At 41.6% G+C, this 25106-nt stretch overlaps 1 protein-coding gene across 1 annotated transcript in view; it reads right to left on the bottom strand.

The window, feature by feature from the left end:
* Positions 1–15305, bottom strand: part of ablim1a (actin binding LIM protein 1a) — a gene marked incomplete at both ends in the record, with an annotated part of 38743 nt that extends 23438 nt beyond the window's left edge. The window contains 2 exons of the mRNA XM_080848407.1: positions 1513–1650; positions 15068–15305. Of these exons, the coding sequence (XP_080704533.1) occupies positions 1513–1650; positions 15068–15305 (376 nt within the window). The remainder of the gene's footprint in view (positions 1–1512; positions 1651–15067) is intronic.
* Between the last annotated feature and the right edge of the window lie 9801 nt (positions 15306–25106).

Here is a 25106-nt window from a genome sequence, read left to right as displayed (position 1 = left end):
AATAAATTAAAAAACTCAGACTGTCAGCCAGTAAATAATACTGATATAGATAGCTGATATAATGCAATATAAAATATATTCTAAAATATAAAAATATAGAGGCTACATATATATGAAACTGTATAAACTATATTATAAAGTGTTCTAAATTTTGAACAAAGTGGCTTTGAACCCTATTCACCTTCTTTTTGACAATTTACTGTCAGGACTCTCCACGCTGCCTTAACTACCAGGAACAACTGCAATGAATGTAGCACTGCACACCAGCACACACCAAAGCAGGCCTGGTCTTCTAAAGACTGTATGACAGGCTAGAAAATATGCTAATCTTAGCATGTGTGTGTGTGTGTGTGTGTGTGTGTGGGATTGTGCTTCCGCTGTACGGCAACTCTAAGACCAGTGTTCGGAGAGGAGGGAGTTAAAAACGGCCCTGCCACACATTAGCTTTAACAGCCTTAGCAGCTGAGGGCAACAAATAGGAGCAGCTCCGCAGACCGAGTCCACAAATCTGCGGCTGGCTTAGAAATGTGCTGAAGAATAAAGAAGGGGGCCTATCTACAGACTGCTGAAATATTTATACATGAGGACATCTAAAATTAGCTCTTAACCGAACAAATAAGATATTATTACACCAGCCACAAAAGAGATTATTTTTGGGGACCTGGTCACAATTACTGAATGCTGAATGAATATCCTGGTCAGGCTGCTGATTTATAGGCAGTGTTTCCACAAACAGAACCTTTCAGAGATACATACATCAACCATTAATGCGTCAAACTGTCTTTACACATGAAAATGATCTCCAATGGCCTATGTCGTGGCTGCCAAGTTGAAAAAACATCAAGACAATACTGCTTGGTTCTCTCATACTGTATACTATGACTGTATGATGAGGTCAAATACAATAAAGTTTTGTCCTCGCTCCAAACATGCTAAGCCAGCTAAAAACCACACACATCTTTCCTTGCATTAATAAGTACACTGGAGTAGTGATGCCAGCCTTTCTCTTGAAAACTCAAATTCAGTATGGGAATATCTACAATATATATCTTAGTGTATTTGGCCAATCAGCCCTTTGTGGGTATCTGATTATTAAAACATGATGTGTTCACTCAATGTGACGAATCCCTACAGAATTCCCCAGAGGTTGTCCCCAGACAATCCTTGTCTGTCCCCAGACTCTTGGGTATCGCCCTTGTTGTTCCCATGAAAAGCAGCACCAGCCCTAGAGAAATCTCGAGGCATTAAAGATTCAGTCTGCATTTCAAATCCAAATCCCCCTTTTGTCAAGTTCAGCAAACTTCCTCTCCAAGTCGACACATTGCTTTAGGAGCACGGAACGGGTGCTTAATTTGATTGGCCGTTGAGTTCAAGTGTCAACAGCATTTCACCAGAATAGCTAACACACCCTTTAAAATTGTTTGTTTACGTTTTCATCACACCTTTGTTTCATCTCACACACACTCCTAATCCCACTCTGAGCACTTGATCTATGCAGCCTTACGCACTCACCTTTACAGGTGAAGCAGTTGATGTGAAAGTGCCTGGACTGCACCCTCAGGACCTCTCCCTTGCATAGCTCTCCGCACTTGTAGCACTGAATCAAAGGCTTCTCCGTGGGGTGGCGGTGTGGTTCCTTGTCATGGGCCACTAACAGAGACAAACAACACAGGTGTTAGAAAGAGACATGTGGAAAAAAATCAAACCTGACCTGAACAGAGCTTCCTGTGCAGGACTCACAGTAGACTGGGAGCATAAATAGATAGAGGTAAACAGGAGTTGATTTTAAAAGCCAGCTCTCTTCTATATAGTTTTCAGTTAATAATATTCAAAAGTTATACATGTGTTGTTTACTGTTGCTGAATCATCATATCACATTTCTAAACTGCTGGTGAGACGTGGTTAATGGGAAGAGTCAAATAAAAACACTCCTGCTAAATTACTGCAGTTAATCTCAGTTTAATGCTCCTAAAATAATCCTAAACACAGTTGAAAATCAACCAAGAAAGGAGTGTCTATTCAGCTCCACACCCAACCTCTACTTCAAAGATGGCTGGTGATTATGCAGAGGGAGCTGAAGACATCGTGTTCCAGCCTCCCCTGGGGACAGACTGCACCGTAACATGTGCTCTGGAATAATAATAGCTAAACATGCTGACTGAGCCCATGATCGTGATCATACTCCTCTTCAGGCACAAAACAACAAAGATCCTGAATGAGCTCCTCTCATTCGGCAGAACCTCCGAACTCAAAGATTTCTCAATGACATTTGGATTGGATGCATAACTAACAAAATCAAGCATTTTTTCTAAATGCCGAGAATGCTCTGTGTCGTTCAATGCTCTGTGTAAGTTGTGAATGTTTCGAAACTCCGACCTGTCCTTGACTGAGGTAGAGAAAAGGTCAAGTTTATTCTCCTGTGCTTCTGAACAGGGCTGGTTTCCCACAGACGGAACATTACGCCATACAGTGATTCTCAGCAGCAGTGCAGTGTGTGTTCCTTTATTTTCAAACGTAAAACCTGATACTCAAGGAACAGTTGACCAATCATCTCCCAAACTCAAGAATATTGGTTTAAACAGTCTATACGGTGATGATGTAGAAAATCCCATGATCCTCAGCGGTAGTGCAGCATTTAATCAAATAATGGCAGCCTGAGAGACCTCTGTGATGCTCATTAGAATAGGAGCTCTACCCCTTCCTCACCCCAACTGCACTTCCCAAAGCACTGTGATGATTCATCTCTAACCGCCCGACAGTGCCACACATCCCCTCCCTCAGACGTGAGGCAGGCAAGCAGGCAGGCGGGCGGGTGGGGCTAATCCCTTCTGGGGAAGATAACGAGCGCTGGAGGGGGGACACTTTTAATCCTCCCCATCCCAAAAGAGTAGAAAAGTGTGTGTGTGTGTGTGTGTGGGTGTTTGTTTATATGCATACGCCTGTCTCTGATCCTGTGTGGGTAGGTATGTGGGTGTGCATGTGAATGTGTGTGTGTGTGTTTGTTTGCTGTCTCTGATCATGTTTGGGTGGGTATGAGGAAGTGTGTGTGTGCTTAGCTGTCTCCTATCGTGTGTGTGTGTGTTTGTTTGCTGTCTCTGATCATGTTTGGGTGGGTATGAGGAAGTGTGTGTGTGCTTAGCTGTCTCCTATCGTGTGTGTGTGTTTGTTTGCTGTCTCTGATCATGTGTTGTGTTTGCATCTGCCTTTACACTTCTCATGGGGGGGGGGGGTCTGTGGTACCCCCAAATTATGCCTCAGACATAACAGGGAGTCCTAAACCCCTCTCTCATAAATATGTATGATCGTAGCCCCCCCCCCCCCCCCCCCCCTGCCCCAGCAGCCTGTCAAAGACAAAGAGCATCAAAGCAGAGCCATATGGGCCAAAGACCTATCTCAGTACAACAGCCTCAGTCCCTATCAGTTTCTATCAAATCTCTTTTCAGGATTATCTGTGGGGTGATCCAGTCTATGGTACTCTGAGCTGCAGGAGCAGAATCAGGTGGGACTGTTCCCCATCACAAACAGTCTGTTTCATTGCTTCAGTGCAAATGTGCACAATTACATTACAGTGTTATTATGTTAGAGTTATGTTAGAGTGTGTGTGTGCTTTTGTGTGCTTTTGTGTGCTTTTGTTTGTGTGTGTGTGTGTGTGTGTGTGTGTGTGTGTGTGTGTCTGTGTGTGTGTGTGTGTGTGTGTGTGTGTGTGTGTGTGTGTGTGTGTGTGTGTGTGTGTGTGTGTGTGTTGTTTGTTTGTTTGTGTCAGTGTACATCTGTGAATGGATTAATGCCAGCCTTAACCATCCTAAAAGTATGAAACAGATAAAAAGGGCTGACCCTGGCGCAGCTTAAAGCAAAGCTGTGGGTTCATGTATTCCCATATTGTTTCCCTTTTGCACAACACTGACAATCAAAGCTCCCATCAGAATTATTAAAAATGCTAAAATGCCCATCAAAAGACACATCTGTCCGAGCCAATACAGATGGATTGGACAGTATTTCAGCAACCTAACAGGGTCACCTGTGTTACCTGCCCTCTACCCTACCCTAACCTACCTCATCTTTGAATGGATCTATGGCTATGAATCTGCTTGGGCACTGCTGTTTCACTGCTGTAATTCTCAGGAAATCAGGATTATTATCTATCAGGACATAATCTATCATAAAATGTCTGTGTGATTGACTGTTTATTGATTAGGTAGCTCAAACCACATCATGTAATCATGTGATATAGCTGGCCTATTGCATTCGCATTTTCTTCTGTTAAAAGTCTTCATTTGTCCACTGATACTAACTTAACACAATAACCAACTAGGACATGTCCTGCTCTTAAGGATCTTTACTGAGTCGACTATTCTATTTTGAGGTCAAGCAAAAAGCCATACAGACTTTACATAGCATCACCAAAACTTCTATTTTACCAGAGCAGAGAGATTCAGGAGTATTGCTAGTGTTCAAAAGGATTCAAAATTATGAATTTATATATCTCTACAATCCTTAAATGTATACCCTCATGCTAATTCTGCTATGCGGTATGAATGAAGTTCTAAGGTACAGAGTAGTTTAAAGAAAACTCTAAATGCATCTTTACTGTTGAAAATGCTATAAGCACTGACCGTAAGAAAGTAACCAATTTCACACACATTCGCACACAAACACATACACACTTTCACAGTTCCAGCTTACACATGGCACTCTCGCATACTTTGATTAGTCATTTAAGAGCACACTGACATACAAAATGTAATTTGTCAATGTGTCAAGAGTGCAATTGTTTACAAACACAGCAGTTCTGCCTGGTCCCATACTGTACCACTGTAAACATACTGTATGCTGTTACACACTGATCAGCACTGCTGTTGTTGTTTTTGGCCAGGCAGAGAGAGAGAGGAAGTGAGAGAGAGAAAGAGAGAGAGTGAGAAAGAAAGAGAGAGGGAGAAAGAAAGAGAGAAAGGGAGGAAGAGGGAGAGAGAGAGAGGGGGGGGTGAGAGAGAGAAAGAGAGGTCCCTTTTTCTGGGGATGCTTTAAATCAAACGAGGCCACTGCAGACAACAATGGGGAGTACCTTGGAGCCGGTTGCCATGGCAACGGCTGCGGGAGCTTGCAGAGCATGCCTACAGCTGCTCTGGGGCTGCATGTGCATCTCAATCAGCAGCTCGGCTCTACATTGGTCACCCCTCATACAGACCCAATGGCCATCACAGAAAGGCAGAAAAGTAACAAGGTTAATGTTCAGTGTGTAAATACATCACCACAGCTTTGGCTAGGGGAGGGGAGAAACACACCCAGCTGCCTGTCGAGGTGGGGCTGAAACCCAATCAGCTGTTTAGGTTGACACATCACATCTCATGTATGCGCACACACACACACACACACACAAACACACACACACATGGCATTGCAGCATGCCGATTTCATGACAACAAGAGCAGACTACTGACAAAAATGTGTGCAATGTGCAGCCGACATCACACATATTCTTCTGACAAACAACATCTGTGTGTGTGCATGTCTGTTTGGAAGAGAGAGTGGATGTGTGTGTGTGTGTGAGTGTTTGGCCATGCACTCATGTTTACAACCTGCCTTTATATCCTGAGATTTAAAAAATAAAGCGGCTGCGGATCCAAATGGCTTCTAAACAGCTTACTCGGAACTGACAGTAAAAATCTCGGTATTTAACTTGCAGTCTGCTTAACTCTGAGCAGTAAGCTCACTCCATCACGTCACAAATGACACGAAACCCAAACTCCATCCAACTCACATAAAATCTCACAAACGCACACGCACACACACACACACACGCATGCGTGCCAGAGAGACACTCCGCATGTTAACCCCCAGTAAACATTCAAACAGGTGACATGGACAGACACGTTACCTTTTTCCTTCACCATGACCATCAGCTGACAGGTAGCCTGAGAGAGAAGCCCCAGAGGTGCCTTAGATGCCCACACCACAGATAGAACCAGCACGAGCTACAGAGGTATTAGTCATCCAAAAAAGACGTGAAGGGAGACAGCGAGAGAGAGAGAGAGAGAGTGAGAGAGAGAAAGAGAGAGAGAGACTGATATCCTGAGCCAGGAAAGCAGCCTGGAATGTGGCGACTGCCTGCCTGCTTCTCTCTATTCTTCTGTTCTCTGTCCACTCCTCTCTCTTTCTCCCTCTCTCTCTCTCTCTCCGCCCCTCCCCCTGCCTCTCCTCCTCCTCCCCCTCCCCCCGTGTCTCCTCCTGCCTTGGTCTCACCCATCCCTTCTCTGCAGTATCCTGCTGCTTTCAGCCATGGCCATGTGACAAATGCAGACTCATCATACCTCTGGATGGGTTTTCTATTCACACACATACACACACACACACACACACACACACACACACACACCACACACAAACACACGCAAACATATCACATTTTTAAATCAAATATGATACAATAATAGCAAATAATATTTTTTTTGCATTTGCCATAAAGACAAACGATTCATGTAGTGACATCAAGATTCTAAATATCCCTCCTGAAAGCAAAATTAAAAACTCAAAGATAAAAAAAATCCTTGTTGATAAATTGTGTTAAGTTCTTGTGATCTAGAAATGGTATTACAACAAACTAACAAATATTTAGTGAAAGATGAACAGCTTATCTTCTCGAGATCATGACTGTAATTCATGACGATAATACATACCAATTACGATGGAAAATCATAATTAAAATAGAATAATTAGAATAGAAAAACAAAACACATTCTTATCTCCAGATCATGACAAACAAATTAAATCATCTTAAATCATCACAATGACATAAAAAATCTATACCTCTCAATATTAACTCAATATGTTATTACTGTAAAGACAACACCACTAAACTATATTAATTGTTACAGTGACTAAACATAGCACATTTTTGTTTGGTAGATTATTTCTTTGTTGTAACAATACTTCTTGGCAATAAATCTTATACAGTTTGAAAGCCTGTTTTCATGGGCACAACCCACATACTCAGCTCTGCTGCTTATCCCCCAAATGCATGTTCCTTACAAATGTGGCACCATTTAAAAGGTAAATAAACAGGCTATCCAACGATATAAGATGTATTACCAAGAAGCATTGTTACAACAAAGAAAAATTTACCAAACACAAATTTCCTAACTTTTTGTGCTATGTTTATATTGCTTCTACATTATGTTTCAATTCAGTACTACAGCATGTTTCAATTCAGTACTACAGCATTTCAATTAAATGGCCTGGCTCCCAAAATCATACAAAGCAGAATACAAACATGTTCTGATGGAACACCTATATTTGGAGCTGACACGCCATCTACTGATGTCTTCAGTCTCTTCAGTCACTCCACTCACTGTGGCCAAAGCCACATCAGTTGGAAAATAGGAACTGAGGTGCTTTGAGGTGAGCAGGAAAAAGTTAAATTCATCAACATTTGGAAGCTATTTTTAAACATAGTCTAAAGGCCATCAATGCCAGCACCTTTTCCGTGGTGCTGCTGCTGCACTTCTGCTAATGCTCGTGTACCTGCACTTTGACATCAGCAGCCATAACTCTACATATAAAATACACCAAACCAAAATCAATAAAGACATTAGCCGTAAAATGTGATCTCCTTTCCTTTTTTTCTTTTTAGGTAGACCTACCTTCACAAGATAAATCATTCTGCAATGACCATGTTGTAGTGGGGTACCCCATAAACCATATCTAGGTTACAGCTAGTCAGGAAAAGTATAGTGCCAAACTTTGCCTTAGGACTATCCCAAAAGTAGGTCAAGTGTATGTTTAGGATGTAGCCTGCTCTCTACTGGGCAGCAGCATCCCTTACTAGCAGCTTTTCACATCTTGAATAAAGAGAATGTGAGGGCCCTACTCAACTTGCAAATCAGTAGGCAACTTAACCAGCACTCATTATTTCACCTAAAACGGATCAACTTGTAAATAAGTATGTAAGCTTCCTAACCTGTACTCATTCTAACTGTAACATTATTGCAAATCATTAGGTTACTTAACTCTATACTCATTCCAACTGTACTTTAGCTCCATTACATAACGTTAAGCTGTGCAACTAGCAAACGCAGAGTTTGACCTTATGACATTATCTGCTATAGCATCACCTTGTCAGCAGGTAATCGCAGGGCGCCTGTGTTATTTTACCTAAACATGGTCTAATAGCATTTCACTATAGTTCTCCATAAGAATGTCTGAATGAGTTCTCTACTCCACCTGGTACTAGCATGATAAACATTCGGCTCTGTGGCTGCAGATGAGCTGATGATGTCACACTTATAATGTGCCTTAATCTGCCCAGAAACTCTATGACCTCAGCTCACATATGTCTTTTCAGTCTATAGTCTTTGGACTCAAGATGCAAGCTAACTGTCTTCAATAAGGTTAGGTTTCTAAGACGTCTTCCAGCAGCTATAGCCAGTATTATGTGGCTTATTTGGGCAGTAATGAACGGGAGAAGAGGGGTGTTTTAGAGAACTACATTTCTACTTGCTGTTCCAGAGCTTCTTTATGCAAACAAAACACAGGGATGTGCCCTTTGTCATTAATTTGTGACTTAGAAAAGTTACATCTTTCCGAAAGCAAAGAAGCAAGTTGTGCACATTACGCAAATATCATCAGCTAACAGCAGGAATATGATTTGTTTTGCTTATTCATTTATTCATAAAATAAGAAGCTTAAGTATGCGAAACTGGTAGCAGTAGCGAGGGAATGAGGTTGGAGTGTACACACAAGACCAGTGGAGATAGGTGTTAGAGACTTTGTACCTACATCACAACGCTTCTGTTGGATTTGGGGTTTTATGGACAATCACTCATAGGAGCTTTAAAGGAGTGGTCTTAGGCTGCTGAAAAAGCGAGCCAGTGGTTATGGCTGAGGCATTCATAGACTACTTGGGGACATGTGAAATAACCTGTATTGTGTGAAGATGCTTGTTGTTGCAAGATGTTTGGGTGCCTAAAGTGACCAGGGTTTGTATCTCAGTTTCTTCCCTTACCCTAATCCAGGATTGTACTCCTGAGGTGGTTACCACCCCCAACCCTCCGAGACTGATGTTTAGATGAATAGACAGTGAATTGTTCAGACTCAGAGATATGCATGTGCTTGAGGTGTATCTCTTGTTGTCTCTGGTATTGACATGGTCCTAACCCATCTGATGGAGGGGGGTGAGTCTGGGATACCAGATACCACCGTTGAGTCTTCTGGAGGTGACGTGGGCCCACTGGACAACCCCAGTGAAATGCTCATCAAGGCATCCTTTTGTTGTTCTTGTTGTTGTTCTTGTTGTTAGGTATTGTTAAGTATCAGTATGAGGGTTTTAGTGCACCCTGTTGTGTTATAATACTTAGGCTAGGTTACTGGGTATGAGTACTTGCATGCCATAGTGAGATGTTTGACCGCTTTGGGAAGTCGCAAACCAACAGCACAAGGAATTTAACATATTTCCCTACGTATAACTGAAAAAAAATTCATTTATCATCATTTAAAATCATTCATTTATTTGTTTATTCGTTTGTTCGTTCATTCACTCACTTTTTAATCTTACAGGGGGGATTCAAATCACAATGTCTCCATGAGTGTGGCTTAACATGACCCTTTAATCCTCATATATATATCCTAGTGAGAAATCCTTCAGAATCCAATTAGATGCATCACGGTACAATAATCACTTGGCTGACACAACCAGACCTATTTGAACCAACTGATTGGAGGGCTTGACCAAAGACTTCTGACACCTAATTTATACTCCCTGATGCCATATTATTGGCCATATTATTGTTAGCCCAAAGACCCCTGTAATGACCCTATGACCTTGAGGTAACTCACTGGGAGTCTACTAAAGCCTTCTTAAAAGCACATTACCTGATTTGAAAACAACAGTAAAGTTCTCACAAAAGTGTCTCGTTCTCTCATGGGTTAGGTATTGTTAAGTATCAGTCTGGTGATTGAGATGCACCCTGAAATGTTAAAATAAATAGTCCAGATTGTTTCGGTATAAAAACTTGCATGTGACAATTGACAGTTTTAGCCACTGTGGGAAGTCCCAAACCAATATGTTAAGGAATTTAACATCTTGTCCTGTGTATAACTGAAAAGCATACAACCCTGACATCTTCCTCTTAATTTAACTTAACTTAACTTAACTTAACTTAACTTAACTTAACTTAACTTAACTTAACTGAAATGGCCTGTAATGTATATGGAGTGTCATGGATTTAACATTTATTAATAAGTGTCATGTATTTCAATCTGGAGGCAATTGCGGAGGAGAGGATGACTTATTTTGATGTTTATGTATATACTTCATTCCTATTCCTACTACCTTGCTGCTATTACACCTGAATTCCCTCATGGGATTAATAAAAGTTCATATCTCTCTCTCTAAATTATTCAGAATAAGAATAGGGGATATATATATAAATATATATATATATATATATATATATATATATATATAAAATAAAAGATTATGCATGAAAGTCCACACTTTTAAGTCAAGAAACAAAGTTGAAAGTTGAAACACCAAAATTAACTGAACAAGACACTGCTGTTATTGTCAAGAGCTTTACCAAACAGCTGGTTTCATTTGCAGTTCTGCATGTAAAATAAAAATTACCCTAACGAACAATCCAAAACCATAACAAGCCTAACCCGTGGGCTAATCCGAGTAAGCAGTAAGAGTCTGGAGGACCAATCCACTGACACTTGAGTAATCCTCATTAACACACACACATAGGACCTGACCTGCTGATAGATGTCCATCGCCAGTGTGTGTGTGACATGTGACACGAAAGCAATACTTCCCACGCTCCCACTCCTTGTTTTGAATACTGTCATTCTGTTTTTATCTTATTTTGTTTTACAAAAGTAACAATCATTAACTGGCCCGTTTATTTGCGGTCTTCCACCGAATTATAATTTTGGGGTTGATTTTATTTCCTACTTCACTGTTTGGTCCCAATTGTGTTTCTACCTTTTTTTCATCTTCTTTTTCTTCTTCTGCCATTGGAGTCCATGGCAGCCCCTAGAACCATATGGTAAAACTTTTTGAAATTTGGCACACTGATTGGGGACAGTCCCCTGATTCTTTTCACCACGCTTCATGTCTGTGCCTTGAGAATTCTAGCACCACCAAAGGGTCAAGTTATTTTCTTTTTTCAATCTTCACCAAAATTGCCACAGATGTTCTTCAGACCAAGCCTTACAAAGGTTATCATATGGATTTTTGACATAAAAGCACTCCTCTTTCAATGCAAATTGAAAGAAGGTTATATCTCAGCAACACTTAAATGCATCAAAACTAAACGTGGTACATCCACTAAGGACCTCATTTTGAGTATTTGACCATTAGGACGGTGGGGGAACTGCGATGTGTTTTTGATGTGTTTGCCTTTAAAACAAATCTTGTGTCTGGTACAACCATGGGAGGTCCCAAGGCTGAGACGTGGCAACCTGTCATGTCATCTAATTGATGTAATGAATTTTTTACCAAATTTGCTACCGGTGATCACCAAACCAAGACTCACAAAAGTTATCAGATTGAGTTAAGAAAACCGTTTTGTTATTAAAGTTATTGTTATGCTGCTAATATCTTCTAAGGACAGGAAGGACAGGAAATGACGACATATCTTTGTTGACCAAATTTATGTGATCGCCATACTGATTATATAATTAAAAAAACCTTAAAAGATGTCAGCGATCATAAACCTTGATGAATCCTTCTTTTCCTTTCCAAAACCGTCCGTTTGTTACCGCTAATCCAATTCACCACCAAACAGGAAGTGACCTCATATCTCGATCAATTGACATGAAACTTGCTGGGAGTGCATATAGCCTTGCCCTTGACATAATGACATGAAGTGTCCATGGCAACTAAGCTCTGCTGGGCTGCTTGGCCCCCTCACCCCACATCTTGGTGCTCATTGTATTAAATCATCCACAGTGAAGCAGCTTGAATCTCCTGTGTGCATCAAACGTTCTTTATAAACAAACAGCCATATCAAACATGGAATTCTGCTTTTTGGCATTATGCCTTCAAGGGAAAATGGGATTTTTCAACCCTTTTTTAGATCTTTTTACAATTAACAATCAAAATTGATCCAGTATTTAGTTAGAATACTAAAACTGGCAGCCACAAAATGGCTATAGAATGAAATCCTATGAGGCAAGCCAGCACGTCAAAGTACACAGCTTGTTTTCACCACTGACAGGCATGTCATGAATGTTATTATAAGCGTCTGTCAACATGGAAAGGATCCCTACAGAGATACACCTGCATCTGATGACCTCAGTAGCTGTAAAGAAACTGTAGAAAATCAGTACAGTCAGGGTTTAAGCTTTCTCGTCTTCTGGTCTCTGACGTAGCACCCCACTGGTTCAATTACATGCTGAAGTATCTGAACCATGCAGAGATCAAGTGCAAAGTAGACTATAAACTAATCACCAAATGGTTAGAGCACTGCCATTCTTAATACGTTGGTTGTTTTGGGGTTCCTGTCCTGTTTTTGCGCCCTCAATCTGCGGCCCCCTTGCTGTAGTTTCGTGCCCCGCCCCCCCCGTCCACATTCGGGCCTGATGCCCATGGAGGACACAAGTTCGAATCCGGCCTGATGTCATTTCTCCTGTCCACTTCCCACCTCTTCTCTCTCTCATTTCCAGTCCCACTTTTCATTGTCCTATCAATTAAAGGCAAAAAAAGCCCAAAAATAAATCTTAAAAAAAAAAAGAAAAACAGCGCTACTGTTCTTTCTATGGATAAGCGTGAACGGTAAGGTGAGGCTCAGTAACTAGCCTGGTTCATCCAGCAGATTACACAGGAGGGAACGTCCACCACAGTATACTGCAGGTGAGATGCAAGATTAAGTAAATTTACACTTCCCGTCTGGTGGCCAACCAGAAGGCACCTAGCACTATGATTTGCCAGACACCATAACATCCTTATTACACAAGGAAATAAATGTTGTGATATGATTTTCTGACTGATGTGTGACCAATAATGTGATTGCTGCTAGATCATCGGATGTAAGAAGACATATTTCATATGGACATAAGAAAGATTTCCAAATACTTTTTTTGAGGTTTTGTATTCTGTTGTTGTGGTACTGCCAGTGTATCTGTCAATGTGGGACCTGTCAGATAGGGACCTCGGTTATATCATAATATGGGGCTTGGATGCTTTGTTATCAATGTCACTAATGAAAGACATCAGTCATAAATATGAATGGTGATCATTAATCAACTGTTCTTCGGTTGTCATATGATGTCATATGATGTCATAAAGTTCCTTTATGATTTTAACTTCATATTAAATAGAAATTCAATTGTAAATGAATGAATAAAGTAAGCTAGGACTTTAGCCACAACAGGGAAAGAAATATCAGTTTACACTTATAGTGTGTACTGTCTGCTCGTGACTTGCTATATGAAATTCTATTTATGTAAAAGAATGTACATCTATCAGACACTACTGTTTTTCACGCACTTGTATGCCAATCTGAGCTGTACAAAAGGATAAGATATCAAAAAAAAAAGGATTGCTCAAACATGGATGTCATCATCCTGGACTGTGATTGGACATGCTGCATGCAGACATTTGCCAGTCTCCAATCACTTCCTAGGATGGGCTGTGTGTACATGTGCTGTCATATTTGAGACAGAGAGTAATCCTCATGTTCAGTGAGCTTTTACTTGTTCCACTGGCTTAGAGTTGCATCGAATCCCCTCAGAAGTCTTCAATTACATACGAATTTAAAGGACACTTCTCCGTTGGTATTTAGTATAGTGTGGGGTCATTTGTTTTTGTTATTTTATACGTCCAGCCGCAACTCAGCACATATGCACAGAGACACACACACACGCACACACACACACACACACACACAGAGAGACACACACACACACAAATACATTAAACATATCTGGCATCATTTTTTGCATGCCACTTTCACTATCCCTCAAGTGAAATAAAATTAATCGGTTTCATCCAATCAAGAATCAAGACATCATCTCTTTATGAAATATATCAGTTTGCATCTTCAATTGGTTTTCATCTACCTATACATCCTTTTTTCTGCACCAGGACAACTGTGGAGGTAAAACCTGCATCTCTCCTTACAGCAAAGATTGCACAACAGGTTTCACCTGCTTTCTATAGAATAGCAGGGCATACTGTGGAGTGAAACCCGTTTTAATGTTCCCTCCATATCTAATGTAATGAATTCTAATGAATGACTACTGTGCAGTGTATTGCACATGTTTAATGCAGTGCTTACATATCCATCAAAAGTTAATGAAACCTGTATATCAGTATTGATTCATTTACAATTTAATTTCTATTTAATGTGAAGTTAAAATCATAAGGGAACTTTATCTTATCCCTAGCCCAGTCGCATTACTTTAGTAGGCATCATATGACAACAGAAGAACAGTTGATTAATGATCACCATTCATATTTATGACTATATCTTTCATTAATGACATTCAAAGCATCCAAGCCCCATATTGTGACCTGACGAGGTCCCTATCAAAACCCTTTCAAAGCCCTTGTTTGACAGCTTTTTGACAGTCCACATTGACAGATACACTGGCAGCATCACAACAACAGAACACAAAACCTGAAAACTGCTTAGTCCTCTGCTAAGGGAATAGACAAGCCCTGTTTAAAAACACAGTCAGGCCCACTGAGCCCATCAGAAATCTTGACATGCAGAGAACGAATGTCTAGGACAGATGTTTAAAATCTGTAGAAATCTTGACATGCAGAGAACGAATTACCAAAATAGGTCAATCAGTTTAAAGTGTAGAACCTGCACTTCAGATAATAAGGCACATACACAACCCAAAAATGCTCCACAGCCTCCTGTACCAGACGTGCAGAGGGGTATTTTTCTACTGTTCATTTGAAACTTGAATATCTACACATTGCATATTAACCATTCAGGACTTAAATTAAAGAAGACCCTTGGGCCATCAGCTGCAATTAGTTAAAGAGGTTTAAAACTTGCACTTTAGATCACAAAGCACACACAGGACCCCACCCCCAATGTGCCCCACCCCCGTATAGTACCTGGTGCCACATCAAACGGCTTCGTGCTCAGGTAGTACTCGTCTGGGTTGAGGAAGGGGAGCTGCTGCAGAACGGACTGTTTGGGGATAAGGTAGAGCACCTCAGCCACATGGCCGTCCTCGATGATGGACATGCGCTTGACGGAGCTGCGGCGCTTGACATGCCCGTGCTCCACGCTCTGGCTGCGGCCGGAGCCGCACAGCTTGCTCAGGCTGTTGAGTCCCGGTAGGGACGGCATGGCTCAGGGTCTCTGCCCTCCACTCACACACACACACACGGGTGGGCAGGCGCAATCCCACAATCCCTAGCTGCTTCCAGCACACTGTTCGCCAAGTGAGTATTTTCACTTCTTGTGGGATATTCCAAAGACCGGGCCACAGATTACAGATTATAAACACAAGATATTCTGTAGAATCCAGAACTGTCCTGCGCAGAGCGAACCAGTGCTACTGCCATCGATACGACCGGAGATTCCCATGATTCCCAGCCAAAACCAACTGCAAAACACTCCACAGCTCTACATACACGATGTGCTCAACAGGTGGGGAGACACTAACACTCTACAACTGCTGACCCCAGGAAGCAAAGAAGCAAGAAGGCGATTACAACGTACTCCTCATCAGCCCGCTCAGCAAGATCCTCGCCTTCACCTAAGAGGATTAAAGGTGACGTAATGGCCACAATTATACTCTGTGTAGAGTCAAGTGGCATTGGCATAACTCTGCCTTGGTGCTTGCGATGCCTACCTGATGGGAGGCTCTGATACAGTGTGGTGGACTTCTCATATCATGGACCCTGAGGAAAGATACCCAGCCTTTCAGTCTTATATATATAGTTTTTATACAGTTTCACTGCAGAAAGCCATCCTACACGATGTCAGACTCACATCTGTCTACTTATTTGTCATACAATTTGTGTGTATATATATATATATAGATTAGTAACTCCAGCTATGTTTTTGTCATGTTAGGTTGAGGTTTACCTAAAGGCAAAAAATTAGACCCCAAAATGAATTGTGATTATTGTTACAATGGTTGTGAGCTGTTCTTACAAATAATACATTTTCGAACTACATGCGTATCAGACAAAATCTGATTTTTTTTTTTTTAGTCTTATTATTATTGTAGATTATCTGATTTAATCTTTTTCTAATACTCCAAAATCTGGATTCTTCAAAGTTATTTTAGATGTAAGAACTTCTAAACTAGCCAAAACTGTATTTAGTATGGGGTGGAGTGCTAATTACAATCAGTCATATTTTTATGAACTATGAAAAAAAAAAAGGAAACCCAGCGAGTTTGCTTATATATTCTGGTCGTTTTGATTTAGGTCTTAGGTCAAAGTCCTCTTTTCTTTCCCTTCATCTTCATCTTTTGTTCAAAATCTCTTTCTATCCGAACCACTCAAGCTAAGACCTTTTTTTGTGGCTAAAAGCCCATTCCAGTACCAGAAGCCAGAGATACCACTGGAATCTAGCTCTAGCACAACATAGATATGGGTGGCGGTGGTATTGTAGAAGATGACAGAAGATCACAGTTAAACACAATACATCACTGATAACATAACTGCATGAATAGAATGGATCCGACAGAAAGGCTAGGTAGAGTAAGTCGACGTCTGTCACATCTGGAACCTGATGTCACAAACTTGTGCTCATCTGAGCAGATGAAACATCACTTTATGCTGTGATTTGGTCTGTTCAACAGCACGGGGATTACAAGCGCAGATGAGATAAAAGTCCAAACCAGAGGGGCTTGGGCCAATGCCGGTAAGCTTGCACTGCTGACATGCTTTTGGATGAAGTGATTTACATGTGGATGACCTGGCGTGGCGTGGGAGGGAATTGTGGGTAGGAGGATGATGTGTGTTTCCCCCTGGCCTCGCCTCTGAGTGGCTATAAATTATAGAGTGAACTTTCAAGTCAGCGTGGTAGTCCTTCTCCTCCTCCTCTCCTTACTTTCTCCTCTCCTCCCTGCATCTTTTTTTAGTGCATGCGTTCCTCAGCGTTCACCTCCGAAGGAGACCCAGGCGAGGATGTCCCTGTTTCCCAAGGTGAATCCTGCCAGATCACATACACACACACACATCGCCACACACACACCATTCCAAACAGGTCATTCTGTGCTCTCAACAGGATATAACACAACACTGCTGCTGCTGCTGCTAGCCTCTCCATTCTATCGCCATGAGGCATTGAGGAAGGGCGTGGTCCACATTGCCCTTTGTTCTTCCAGGCAATAATCCTTACTCATAATTGCCACAGACTCACTACAGAGACTGCACAACCTATTTCTCCCCTCTCTCTCTCTCTCTCTCTCTCTCTCTCTCTCTCTCTCTCGCTCTCTCTCTCTCTCTCTCCCTCTCCACATTGTCACTTGACATGAGATATCCCGAGTGCGGGCTCTCCCTGTCTGAATCCACCTGGGCTGCCATAAAGAAGCGCACAGCAAAGGGTCAGAGTCACACGGAAGTGACACAGGAGGCGGCCGGGGGAGAAAACTGAGGAACGGGAAGGGCTTCTCTTTCTCCACATCCCCTCTGCTCGTCCCTCCCTACCTCCATCCATCCATCCATCCTTCATTCTGTACCCCCTTTCTCTGGCGGGCTGTACAGCTTCTCACCCCTGCAGTGTCTGCATTGGGGTCTGACAGCACCCCACCACACAAAGCTGCACGCCATGCAAGGATAAACACAGAAACGGAATTCGCATACACAACCCGATCCAAAACAAAAAACAGTGCAGCATTTTCTCTCTCTCTCTCACACGCACACAGACGCGGGTACACACACACCACATAAACACACACTCACTGTTTCTCTCTCTCTCTCTCTCTCACACACACATGCACGTACACACACACACACTCACTTTTTTTCTCTCTCTCCCTCTCTATCTCTCTCTCTCTCACACACACACACACACACAGAGCATCTCCTGCCTGGGTGTTTGAATGCAGCCTAAGCCGCTGCCTCAGCTCTCCTACCGTCCAGTCCGAAGCAGGAGGTGATTTTCTGGGCGTAGTTACAGATCCCTTCGTAAGGAGGATGCTGCTGCTGCTGGCGTAGCGCATTCGGCTCCCCCATCTCTGCCGACACTCGCACTCACCAGCACACAGCACACACACAAGAGGGCGCGTGCGCGCACACACACACACACACACTCACACTCACAGGCTCTCGCGGGCACTCACACAAACACACGCCCTTCCCCATTCTAACTGTGAGATGCCCCGCCACAGCGTTCTGATGCTATCTCTGTCCTCATCAATAATGCAGCAACATGCACCGCCACACACACACACACACACACTCTCACTCACTCACGGTGTGTGCTGGCAAGGCCTCGCCGACAAACATACACACCCCCACTCCTCTCACACATATGCAGAAAAAACTGCTGAGGTGGACAGTAAGGCCCCTTGACCAGTTGGCTAGGTCAGACGAGAAGCGCAGTAACTGGCTCAGGTAACCAACACGGCTCTGCTGCAGTGCAACAGGTATGGCCGTGACGCAGCAGAGAGGGCGGGGCTTGACGTAGAGGGCGTATTTCACCAGACACGCCTTCTTTGCAGGTGCCCTGACAGGCCTTTATGAACAGACTACAACTAATCAAAAAGTTAAAATGGTTTATTTTAACCAGTTGTAAGGATCCAGCCCTGTGGGACTGATTGGTGGAGTCTTTGGACAAATATATCTGTTTTCAGAAAGAGTTTTCAGTATTTACTCTGAATAGAATTTAGAATTTATCTTGCTACAATATGTAGCCTTAACATGTCCCCCATTATATTGCAAAATGGTTTGGTCTTAAAAAGGACCTATTATCCGTTTACAGTTTTGCTCTTTCCTTTAGTATGTCAAGGTTTTTGTGCATTTTAACGGTCTGCAAAGTTACAAAGTATACACCAGAGGGAGTAACTCTCTCCCACAGAAACTACTTTTCTTAGCTGCCAGAAATGCTTTGTTGGAATTCCTGCCCTTTTATTTTGTTACAAGATGATGCAATCTCATAACACAGTCCTTATTGCCCGCCTAGTTGACCAATCAGGAGAGAGGCTTAAAGAAACAGTGCTCTAACAGAGCGTTTCAGACCGGATGACTGGACATGAATAGTGTGAGAAAAATTATGTGTTTTTAGGACCGTAATGAGCTCGCATTAAGGGAAGCCGGACATACATTTGTCCACACTCCACACCCCCTTTCTTACCAAATCGAGCCATCAAAATGTTAACTCACAAATCTAGGGATCATAAACAAAAAGAAAATAGGAACATTCAATTACTTAACCTACATGTGTCACTTTCAGCGGATCATGCTTTACATACCACTGACTTTAGATTTGTATAAGTGATTGTCCGCAACTCATTATTTTCACATTTGCTAACTTAAAGTTAGCTTATGAGTTAAAACGCTAGGCTGCTAATGTTATATGATTTCATACAAGCCTGTATTTTGAAAGTGTTCTAAATGAGAGTCAAGATGAGAGACAATAAAGCATGGCGTTGAATATTTTAAGTCTGCTGTCAGGCGTAATTCTATTTTAATTGGGGAGAGGGGCGAGGCCTGCTGACCCTGCTTGCTGTACCAATATCAGACTGATAAAAAACAGGATAACTTGATAACAGCAGACTCTCCAACTCTGCATCTTTGGCAGAGGCACGCTGTAAAAGCTGCTCTCACACTTCCATGAGGTTTTGGACCATCGCTTTACTTCAACAAACTCAAAGCGTGATTATGTAGATAGGCCTATAGTCAGTGGTGGGTAGTAATGCGTTACAAGGAACGCAAATGAGTAAAAAAGTAAATTTTTCGGGTAACAAGTACTTTTTGCGTTCCTTTATAATTAAAGTCTGCACTTTTACTCTTACTCGAGTAAATATTTGAACTAGAATTCTACTCTTTACTCCGTTACATTTCCATTGTGCTTTCATTAAAATGAGTATTGTGATAAAAGTACACATATCTTTGTTTACTGGAATAGTTGCCAGCTAAGCTAACGTCCGAATGCACGTTTGCTATAATATGCAAGGGCACAAACAAGTAGGCTATACCTAGGCTACAGTATGTTAAAATTATTTATCACATCAATAGCGCTGGTATGGTTAATAAAAAACGGTCTCGATATTTGCGTGTGTGTGTATACATCTCTGGAGTTGATCTGATATCAGATCTACAGTACTGTATGTAGTCTAGTCTTGTCTGGTTGGCTCAGCTTTAAGTGTGCGTGTAATAAGGTTTAATGAAAATAAAAGTAATGTATGTGTGATCTATGAGATGTGTAATGAAAAAAAAAATACATGATACAATGAAGCAACTTGTGAAGAAATGTTTCAAGAGTGCATTTCTTTCTGAATACTCACGTTATGTTTTGCATTGATCCAAACACTCCAACACAAAAAAGTAACTTGTAATTTGAGTAACTTTTAAACAGAGTACTTTTTTACTCTTACTAGAGTAACTTTTCCAATTGGAATATTTACTTTTACTCAAGTCGATTTTGAAGGAGGTAATTGTACTTTTACTTGAGTACCAATTTTCAGTACTCTACCCACCACTGCCTATAGTATGAAGACCTTGGCCGATGACATCCCCTATAGATTATGCCGCCTTATTGAAACAGAATCATTTGTTTGGTTCATGTGTCTGACACTGGCAGTACAGCGGACCTGCTGGGTTATTTATGGTTGTAATAAAATTGCTCTCTTCTAAATCTTCATAAATGTAACGTGTGGTACTTATGTATGATGATTTACATGTAAAGAGCTGTCGGGATGGGGCCGGTCAACAAGCATTAAATCAATCCTCTATTTAGAATGGTTTTGCATAGTACACACAGCATGGCGTCAACACTAACCAGCAAGAGGTGCAACGATATAAATGATTAAAGCTGTAATACATACGTACTTCATTTAACCAGTATTTTTATTTTATTATTATTAATGTTCTGTGCCGCCCCAGGGGAAAAAAATTCCTAGGGCCCCAGAAATGCTAGGCCCAGCCCTGGGAGTAGCCCTTGATACTAGCGAAAGATTTGTGATATTTGAACTCTCTCCAGATGTTTTCGCTGTACAAAAAAAGTGTAATGGTTTATAAACAAGGACTACACCTTTAAATACAAGTCTTCCTTTTTTTCCATATTACAGCGACTTCCATGTAATAGTCAAATCTCCCCATACCAAAATCTTTGCTCATGGTTCCAGCCTCTGGACTCTACTTCAGTGGAGGAAATGGGTTCTTTGACGGCTTTAGGGGAGGGTTGAAGTTGCATACCAAATTCTGCTGAGCTAGGCTGATCCTGGTGGCGAAGGCCAGGCGGATGCACCCCCGGGGCCATGGCAGCCGCACTTATAAAGAACAGTCTCATGCCCACAGACTATTGTGAATCCATTATTAGGAAATGACAGACATTCTTAACTTGCATTGTAACTTCCCTGGTAAAGCTATCCACCTCCTGATTCGTGTTTTCAATTAAACCACATTTCAAATTCCATCCCAGCGCCTCTTCCTCTAGTTCTGAACCCCTGGAGGAGATGTTCGTGTTTTAGTGTGGAGAGGCGGTCAGAATTGACAGCTGGAATAAGCAGAGAATTAGGGAACCACCCAACCCAACATTTAAATCCTCTGAAACATTACTTGCGACAAGGCAGCAAAAATTGAACATCTGTGTCAGTAATGCAATCTCTGAAAAGGTTTTGAGATTTTCATCTTAACAGGCACTTGGCAAAGGTCCAGCGCAAAACAATTATATTGTGATGTAGCGTGCGCTCATACCGAAAACACTATAATCCATTTTGACAGTGCAACTTAGATCTCTTTTTTTTTCTCCCAAAAGGACACGGGCACCAGAATAACAAAATGTTGTCCCCTCTGTGGCTGCATGACACCATGTTGAGTCTGACCTCCTGGGTTCATACGAGGACAACTGCCACTGATGCATGGGGTAGGCCCTCTCTTTCTGAGTTACCTGCTGACATGTCTGCACCCACACCCTTCTGTGGTGCAGAGAGGCTTCTGCCAGTTCAGGTTCTGATTTTTAATGGACCAAACAAAATATCTGTCCAATAAGGAACACCATAATTCAAGCAAGGATGCCAAAACAGCGTACTACAGAGAACAATGAATGTATTCTCTAGGTCACATCAAAGAGTACATAGACTCCAAAATGCTACAACAAAGAAACTGCATGAAGAGTAGAATATGTCAATACAAAGATGTCTACACAAAGCCCCTGAAACATCCAAACTGGTAGTAAAGGCACCACTGTGACTTACTGTGTCTACAGGGGGGGGGGCTACATTTAGTTTGTTATTTATATAGATCTACATACTTGAGATCTTGTGATAACACTTCTTAAGACATGACAAAATACCGCGTTTACAGTATTTTCAGTTTTGTCAGCTCATGGTCATTACCTAGTTGTTGGGCAAAACAGGCTACTCGGACAGTGCCATCTGCTGGTCTCAAGTTTTCTTGGGGCTAGCCATCACTCACTGCAGTAGCCTACGCAAGTTCTGTAGTTCGGAAGGAAGACAGCAGTACCAAACGGAAATATTTGATCGTTCGTTTCGTGAACACTGACCAGGCGCGTTTCAGTTGTAGTCCTGAAGTCACTACTGGGATCCAGAAGAACTAGCAAGTAATAGGAGGGGAGATCGTGACCTAAGGGATCCCTGCCTGAAGACACCAGGCAAACGGCAATAATCACAAACATCAACGAAATAACAAGTCGTTGCATTCGGCTGTTATGATTTAATAATGATGAAATGATACAGGCCAATTTGCAGGATGGCGTTTCTTTTTTTAAATCCATAAAATAATTGCCTGGATAAACATGCGGACCTCGAGGTAATATGTCATTCGAAACATAACCGACGTATTTCGCTTTATGCTGGGGTCATTGACTGGTAATGCAAATTAACTACTACTACTACTACTACTACTTCAATGCTTTACTGGTGTTTTTTTCCCATGGGCGGACATTGGAGTAGGACAGGCTACCATTCACATGTCCACACCCCCATATGCAGCACTTGCTTTTCGGTATCCCTTACCTCTTGTAGACATACCCGGCAAACGTGCATCGGATGTGCCCGGCTGGGAGAGTAAACAGTTTATGTCCAAAATGTTTGTTCCATGTCAGAGTAGGTTGAAGGAACAGTACTTCTGAAATAAATGAATGGCAAACGTTGTTCAAAGTGGATTCAGTATTTTGCCATGTCCTCCATGGATAAGAAGAGTTACGTACCATCAACGTTTGGGCGTGTCCTTGCAAGAAAATCAAGGCGCAGGTTATTAAGTTGAATGCATGCTCAGAGTGGCTACATTTCCTGTCATCAGATATACACTTACATCAGCGTAATCATTAGATGAACAAATGCGCCTACTTAGAACATCTCTATGTGGCCAACTTGACAGAAAAGACTACGAAAGAATATGAGGGTAAGGAGTCATAAAGCCCGCTGGAAAAAGTTCGAAACAATTTAACCTTTTATTAAGCAAAAGGTAAAATAAATGTACTTAAGACATAAATGAAACTGAAATGAAAATAAATGTAATTTAGCCAGAAATGAAATAGCTATCTAATATCACAGCTGTAGTAAGCTGATTTATAGTAATTATGTATGATTTCCTGCAGTGGCAACATACATTATGATGAGATCTACTGTGGACCAACCTGACCAAGTAGCTGTTTGGTTTAACCAGTTGTATGTGCAAAGCTTGTTACTCTGAAATAATGATTAACAGAAACTGAGGCTAAGCTGTATCCATGGAATGGGGTGATTGCATCCCCTAGTGGTGGCTCAGCTCCCCTAACCACAATTGTCTTTTCATTTAATAACCTGTGCCTCCATTTCTCTGGCCAGGACACGCCCAAACCTTGATGGTGTATGATACTCTTTTGTGAGTATCCTTGCATGGATGTGCTTCTATGCGATGTCAGCTGAATAATGTAAAACCCATCCACGCTTACTGTTAGATGTATGGTAAGACGCTCGTACAAAAGCAGTACGAAGTATGGAGTGAAAAAGCTCAAACCCTGGTAGTGTAATGAATTTGCATATGTCTCTTTGTGACACTCTGAATGGTCAGCAGCACTTATGATTTATGATTTTATTATGCACAACATCAGCTACTCTTCCTGGGGACCACACCAAAAATAAAAACTTGACAACAGGTAAGACACTTTCAGACAAAATAACCACATGAAAAAAAATATATATTCTTTCTCACAAACAGATTACTATAAATATTCATAGATTCATGAGAACTATATATATGCAAAGTCAGATCTTACAACAAATTCATACACATTGATATTCCCATATCTAAAAAAAAAAAAATTACAAAATCTGGTTACAGATTAAGTGTTGCTTCACTTGATTTTTAAAGCCTTAATCTAAGCAGTAAGTGCGTTCCATTCAGCCATGGCTTGATGCAATACTATGTCTTGCTCTGACTGTGCTATAGAAGTGTAAAGACCTCCGGTGGTGTGTGTGGTAGGGTAGACATGTGTGTTAGAGCTGAATGTAAGTTGACTACAGAGAGACACGCAGTCACTTTTCAATCATAATTAAAGATCAAAGGTTTAGGACTAATAGGTCATGAGAAGGACAAGTGGTAATCTGTGAAGGGTGGGTAGGTTTGGTGAGAAGATATTTTCAGTGGGTAAGAGTTATATATACATAGTAGGGATGCACGATATTATCGGCAAGACATCGGTATCGGCAGTTATCGGCTTAAAAACTTAATTATCGGTATCTGCAGATATGAAAAATTTCTGCCGATGTACCTGGCCGATAAGGTGACGTGTAAATTATGCGCACGCAAAGCAAATGTTTATGAGCGTCGGCTGTGTGGCAGTATCCTAATTCACAGTATCAGAGGATGATGACAAAATGCCTATTTGTCAGAGAACTTTTCAGGAGAAGGAGGAGGAGATGTAGGTTGCATGCATAGATGCAGACCACCCGCGTGCCACGCTTTACAACATTACCTGTCGCGCTAATTGACGTTAATAAGTCACGGAGTTAGTTAGACAACA

Source organism: Sprattus sprattus, assembly GCF_963457725.1.
Source record: "Sprattus sprattus genome assembly, chromosome: 12".
NCBI lineage: Eukaryota > Metazoa > Chordata > Actinopteri > Clupeiformes > Clupeidae > Sprattus > Sprattus sprattus.
Note: the sequence above shows the minus strand (reverse complement) of the source record. Positions and strands in the feature narration are given on the sequence as shown.